This window comes from Oncorhynchus clarkii, chromosome 14, assembly GCF_045791955.1.
Source record: "Oncorhynchus clarkii lewisi isolate Uvic-CL-2024 chromosome 14, UVic_Ocla_1.0, whole genome shotgun sequence".
Lineage (NCBI taxonomy): Eukaryota > Metazoa > Chordata > Actinopteri > Salmoniformes > Salmonidae > Oncorhynchus > Oncorhynchus clarkii.
In genome coordinates, this window is record NC_092160.1 from 21,257,669 (window position 1) to 21,265,000 (window position 7,332).

General features: G+C 41.1%; 1 protein-coding gene across 1 annotated transcript in view; it reads right to left on the reverse strand.

The window, feature by feature from the left end:
* Nucleotides 1-7,332, reverse strand: part of LOC139366406 (diaphanous-related formin 2) — a 691,096-nt gene that overhangs the window by 463,793 nt on the left and 219,971 nt on the right. Inside the window, exons 15-17 of the mRNA XM_071103857.1 lie at nt 4,448-4,566; nt 3,341-3,405; nt 1,193-1,297 (exon numbers count right to left, since the gene is read on the reverse strand). Coding sequence (XP_070959958.1) covers nt 1,193-1,297; nt 3,341-3,405; nt 4,448-4,566 — 289 coding nt within the window. The remainder of the gene's footprint in view (nt 1-1,192; nt 1,298-3,340; nt 3,406-4,447; nt 4,567-7,332) is intronic.

The following is a 7,332-nucleotide window of genomic DNA, read 5'->3' on the forward strand; positions in this document are numbered from 1 at the left end:
ACATCTCTGTTGACGAGTCTACGATACGTAAAACACTAAAACAAGAATAGTGTTAATGGGAGGACACCACGGAAGAAGCCACTGCTGTCCAAAATAAACATTGCTGCACGTCTGAAGTTTGCAAAAGTGCACCTTACACAGCGCTACTGGCAAAATATTCTGTGCACAGATTAAACTACTGTTGAGTTGTTTGGAAAGAACACACAACACTATGTGTGGAAAAATAAAGGCACAGCACACCAACAATAAAACCTCATCCCAACTGTAAAGTATGGTGGAGGGAGCATCATGGTTTGGGGCTGCTTTGCTGCCTCAGGGCCTGGACAGCTTGCTATCGTCGACGGAAAAATGAATTCCCAAGTTTAACAAGACATTTTGCAGGAGAATGTTAGGCCATCTGTCCGCCCATTGAAACTCAACAGAAGTTGGGTGATAGAACAGGACAATGACCCAAAACACAGAGTTAGTGGCCAGTCAGAGTGGCCAAGTCAGTGTCCTGACTTCAACTCGATTGAGATGCTGTGGCATGACCTCAAGAGAGCATTTCACACCAGACATCCCAAGAATATTGCTGAACTGAAACAGTTTTGAAAAGTGGAATGGACCAAAATTCCTCCTGACCGTTGTGCAGGTCTGATCCGCAACTACAGAAAACGTTTGGTTGAGGTTATTGTTGCCAAAGGAGGGACTTATTAAATGCAAGGATTAACATACTTTTTCCAGCCTGCACTGTGAATGTTTACACGTTCAATAAAGACATGAAAACATATAATTGTTTGTATGTTATCAGTTTAAGCAGACTGTTTTTGTCTATTGTTGTGACCTAGATGAAGATCAGATCAAATGTTATGACCAATTTATGCAGAAATTCAGGTATTTCCAAAGGGTTCACATAATTTTTACTTGTCACTGTAAATACGATGTGATTAATGTTTGCTGCTTGCCCCAATCCCTTTTTTTCTTATGCCTTCCTCAATACTGTTTTGAACATTAAACTAAGCAATGAGGTTGGGTTTCCAGTGGTAGAGACTACGTATTTCGGTAAAACCTGTGGTACAGACTGTGTATGTATTTGTGAACACATGGGCACTGTACAAGACACTGTACAATACCTCTATGGGGAGCTTGTGGCTTCAGACTGCAGTCTGGAGTAATGGGTGTGTATGCTCCTCTCGTCTCCTCTGGGTCTTACCTGGGTCTTCAGATTGCAGATCTGCCCTTCCAGCTCTTTGATTTTCTCCTCTTTCTTCTGGGACTCGGCCTGGGCCTCCTGCCGGGCGCTGAACTCTTCATCGAACTGCAAAAATTCAACACAACACACACTCCGGTCAGGACCAAGTTGTCTCAAGTGAATGGCCAACTGCAGGGCAAGTCAACCCACACCGATACACACTGTCTCGCACACACTTGGCCCCATCTCCTACCTCTATTCATAGGCCTTTGGTGGCCTCTACCCTGTCGTCCACTGGCTGTGGTTTGGGTCCGGCTTTCATGTGTTGGTGACGGATCTAACCTTTGTGGGAAAGCAACCTGTGTCACGACAATGTTTTCACTGTTGCCGCAGGGGGGGACATTGCTCTCATTCCACTCACACCCAGGACGCCTCTGATGTCCCACACACAGAGGCAGGGGTGTGGGGGGACTGTGGGGGCATATGTGGCGTGGTGATACAGTACCATGCCTTTACAGACTGGTTCAAATTAGAGTACCATGTCTTTAAGGTCTGAGTCACATGCACCAAAACACTTCTGGGGGATTCTGCTGGAAGTACCAGTGACTCACAGTACTGGTGGTGTACTAAAGAAATGTGACTCGTTTCATGAAATGTTGTACTAAACTGTACTAACTGTACTGTACTAATGTACTAAACAGGAGAGGCATTTGAAAGTATGTAAAAAAAAAAAATTGGCAGAAATGCATTCTGGAATATGTGAACTTTCATGTGTTTAAATAACAAACTTATATTCCATCCGTAAATATGAATGAAATCGTTAAATTTACAAGCCTTGTTGGTTAATCCACGGAAAAAGTCGGAAACCTTCTCGCTAGTTATGATTGGCTGAGATTATGGATGGGCTGGACATGCCGGGAGATGAGTTTGGATTGGCATGTACAGGAGCATGCTTCTGTCTATAACGTGAGCTGTTCAGTATGTGTTGACAGTCCTTTCTACCGTTTCTTAAAGATATAATGTTAACCATCGAGAACTACAAAAGCTTTGCTACTTTTCTCAACAAGATTGACGCCCCGAATTTAGCAAAGGTGCTATTAACAGATCAATTGGAAAAAGAGATTGCCTACTACCTGTACACACCACGGTCAGTGGGAAACGTAGTGACTTAACTCAACACTGGCCAAACAAGATGTAGCTACAAACATAACGAAGTTCAATGGTTCCAGTCTGCCGTAAAGCATCTAGCTACATTTTCAGATATTATACGTTTCTAATTTTCATTGCAAGTTAAAGTGCACTGTTCGCTAGCTGGCGAACGTTATGGGTAGGATCTGTGTAGTAATATTATTTTAATCAGAAATCCATTTGCATTGCTAGTTATAGCCTAATGTTAACTAGTTAACATTGAACCTAGTTGGTTACAGTAGCCCTTTAGCTACCTGCAGATTCATACTCCAGCTATGACAATGTTTGTATTGGTAGTAGTATGAGTTGGGATTATGCCGGTTCATTGTTTAGCTAGGTAGCTGCATGTCTAAACAAAAGACTTTGCCAGATGATCAATTTAGACAAGTATGTCAGGTAAGCATCATCTAATAATAATTTATACAATATTTTGATCTGGACACTTTGTTTTTGATATTTCTACTATGAAACCATTTCATTGTACTGTTTACTCCTTCTGTATACTGTGCATGTGACAAATAAACTTAGATTTGATTTGATATAGTGTGTTTACCAGAGACAGTAATGTGAACAAGTCAGATTAGGCGGTCAGTCACAAATATTAGGCGGTCGGTCACAAATATATAGTGGAAATTGATTGTACTGTCTATCATTACATAGTAAAAATACACTTCATGCACTTTAATCCTCTGTTTGAAGATCAGCGTGGACGCAGAATAAAGTAGGCTACTCCATCCAGTTACAAAGTAGATTAAATCTTCAGGAGTTAGGTTGGTCCAATCTTTCCTCAACATTGTAGCTTTTACTTTAAAACTTTATTCCGGAAATTTGAGAGAGTTTGTTGAACTATTTCACCAGCTATTGATCAGGGACCAGAATCAATAGCTGGACCAGGATCTCTTGGGGGGGGGGGGGCTTTCTGATGGGAGCGTGGTGGTGGCATACCAATGGAGTTGAGGGGAATGATGCACTGTACCTCACCTTTTTGGAGAACTCAGCAGCCTTCAGTTCGCTCTCATCCACTTTGGCTTTATCCACGCACTGATCTGTAAGAAAAAAGAGGGCAGAGAGCAGCAACGACAGTAAGACCCCACGAAGTGACTTTGATTCTCTCAATTACACTGTCCATTGTTAACATCCTACTTAAGATTCCAGATCAACCCTAAAAGGAATATTACATCAGAGAGACAGAGAGGGAATGAGTGAAGAAAGGGGGGAACGGCACTTGTCGGCTCATTCTTTTCTTGACATATCCCCCAGGAGATTTGTATTCTGTTCGGCAGGTTTGCCAATGTTTAAAAACCAAGCCCCGAAACATTTGTTTTCAACTCATTACAGCACAGTGATATAAAAATGTGAGAAAATCACGGATGGGCTCGGAAACTTTTAATGAGACTTTGTCGGCACGATGCCACAGAACTGTTAGTGACAATAACAGAAGAACAAAAATATAAAAATAAAAACACTTAGTTATTTCATTAATTTGTCTCTACTTGAAGGAAATGAATGACTGCATTTCTAATTTGGGGCAAATAGACCCTGTTTCCTCTAGGATTCAAGAAACTCTGCTGATGAATGTCCTCGGCAGAGTGAAGACGCTGTGAAATCTCCATGTGCTTATGATGAGACATGATGTGCCACAGTCACACCTAACAGGTAATGCATTATTTATTCGTAATTAGACTACCTTTTCCTATACATGTCAAGGGGCTGCAGGTTTTTCTGGGAAGGCTCTCAGGGGGGAAATGTGGATAGATAATAATGAGAGGGATATTGCACCATTTTTAGCAACACCCACATCCTGCTGTCCGCGCAGTACAACAGAAAAATATATCTGAGGATGCTTTAGACCGATTAGGAGACAAAATATGAATAACAAGACTAGTATTAAAAAAATAGATACTGATTCAAAAAAAAATATATATAATATAATAAAAATATAATATATATAATAAAAATAATAAAAATTTCAAATGTGTTAATAATGACATCATTTCAACCAGTTTTGGAGGTGTATAATGGTGTCCTACTGGCTGAAAATTCACCCTTTTAAATGTCAGAGGAAAGACAGAGCTCTGGCAGACCTACCAATGAGGTGGGTGAAGTCTACATCCAGTCTCTCTCTGTACCCGAAGTCTGGGTCCATCCCGCTGCGATGGAGAACCACCTGAGACACACATTCCTCTATCACCTTGTAGTACTGGGGCCTGGGAGAGCAGTGAGCAGAACACAACTAAGTCAGCATGCACATCAAGAACAGGAGAATGACACAAACTTACACAGCCCTAATTCTCCACAAAATATCCCCTTAGCCGAGCTAGAGGTCACAGAATGACAGATAAAATAAAATAAAAAATAAAAAATTGGAATTACATTTGATCACATGCTTTTATGCCGATCGTGAAATCGCTAAAATTAATCCCGGGGACGTGGAACTCGGAGCAGCATGACTTGCGGCTATTCAAGGTGACAAACGGGCTGCGCAGCCGGCCGTCACTAATTTGTAATCATCTTTGTCAATTAAGGGTGCCCATAAACCTGAAATGCAAATCTAATCAGTGTAATATGTGTAATTAAAAGCACAATGGCATGGAGAACATGTTGCGTGTTTTGGGAGGGTGACAGAACGATGGGGTCTCGGGTGGCGGCGGGCGGCGTCTGAGTCGGCCGGGGACTCCTGTTCGCGCCACCCAAGTTGGCGGGTGACCTTTCCCCAGTTATATGATCAACTTTAATTGCAAGTGACATTTAGCAAATACAATGTCAACTTAAGCTGAGCCCCGTAGCGACAAATAATGATGTTCCAAGCATGACCTTGAATGGTGCCAGCAGAAATACAATTTTTCCACCAAAAATACCCCCCACTTGAGCAAATGGAGGCTGAATTTTTATGATGGGACTGTTTCTTAGGAACTGTCGCTGGGCTCAAATCCACACTAGAGGTACAGTTATAATTTTCTCCTGGTCAACGCTAGTTAAATCCCGGATTAACAGAATGAATGTGAATCTTTATAGGTTACGAGGAGTTATTGCCAGTCATATCAAATTTACAGTACTTATGATGTCTATGCCAACATATTTGATTAGGATTACTTCCTCAGGGCAGTACGGTACAGCATGGAAAGGAATGATTAGTGTGACAAAAAAAAAAATGTGAATGCAGTGTATAAGAAAAACATATACTCTCCCATGTCTCAAAAGTTTCACAAATCACTTAATTTGACAAGTACCTGGAGTCTGTTTAATTAAAGTGGTGCTGAGTGACAGCCAGCAATTAAAGTGGTGCTGAGTGACAGACAATAAGAATAGTGGTGTTGAGTGACAGACAGTAATTCAAGTGGTGCTGGGTGACAGACAATAAGTAAAGTGGTGCTGAGTGACAGACAGTAATTCAAGTGGTGCTGGGTGACAGATAGTAATTAAATTGGTGCTGAGTGACAGACAATAAGTAAAGTGGTGTTGAGTGACAGACAATAAGTAAAGTGGTGTTGAGTGACAGACAGTAATTCAAGTGGTGCTGAGTGACAGACAGTAATTCAAGTGGTGCTGGGTGACAGACAATAAGTAAAGTGGTGCTGAGTGACAGATAGTAATTAAATTGGTGCTGAGTGACAGACAATAAGTAAAGTGGTGTTGAGTGACAGACAATAAGTAAAGTGGTGTTGAGTGACAGACAATAAGTAAAGTGGTGTTGAGTGACAGACAGTAATTCAAGTGGTGCTGAGTGACAGACAGTAATTCAAGTGGTGCTGAGTGACAGACAGTAATTCAAGTGGTGTTGAGTGACAGACAGTAATTCAAGTGGTGCTGAGTGACAGACAGTAATTAAATTGGTGCTGAGTGACAGACAATAAGTAAAGTGGTGTTGAGTGACAGACAGTAATTCAAGTGGTGCTGAGTGACAGACAGTAATTCAAGTGGTGCTGAGTGACAGACAGTAATTAAATTGGTGCTGAGTGACAGACAATAAGTAAAGTGGTGTTGAGTGACAGACAGTAAGTAAATTGGTGTTGAGTGACAGACAGTAATTCAAGTGGTGCTGAGTGACAGACAGTAATTCAAGTGGTGCTGAGTGACAGACAATAAGTAAAGTGGTGTTGAGTGACAGACAGTAAGTAAAGTGGTGTTGAGTGACAGACAGTAATTCAAGTGGTGCTGAGTGACAGACAGTAATTCAATTGGTGCTGAGTGACAGACAATAAGTAAAGTGGTGTTGAGTGACAGACAGTAAGTAAAGTGGTGTTGAGTGACAGACAGTAATTAAATTGGTGCTGAGTGACAGACAATAAGTAAAGTGGTGTTGAGTGACAGACAGTAAGTAAAGTGGTGTTGAGTGACAGACAGTAATTCAAGTGGTGCTGAGTGACAGACAGTAATTCAAGTGGTGCTAACTGACAGCTGATAAAAATGCTGTATGTTTAAAAAAAATACAATCCATGCCTATATGAAGATGACTTCCATAAACTACATGGGGAGGTTTCCCGGGAATAGGTTAAACCTACTACAGTCCTGGACAAAAACAAAAAAAACGCCATCAATGGAGAACCGGAACTAAAAACCGCTCCAATATATGGCTAATAGAGAATCATGTTGTACTGTGACTATGAGAGAAGCCTCTAAAACACACTGTGCGTTAGGAGGGTAGGTACAGTTGCCAACCGGTCCTCATGTACACTACCGGTCAAAAGTTTTAGAACACCTACTTATTGGGTTTTTCTTTATTTTTTACTGTTTTCTACATTGTAGAATAATAGCGAAGACCTCAAAACTATAAAATAACACACAGAATATGTAGTAACCAAAAAAAGTGTTCAACAAAACAAAATATATTTGATATGGTAGCCATGCTGGTTAAGTGTGCTTTGTATTCTAAGTAAATCACAGATAGTGTCACCAGCAAAGTACCCTCACACCAAAACACCTCTGCCTCCATGCTTTACGGTGGGAAACATAAATGCGGACATCATCCGCTC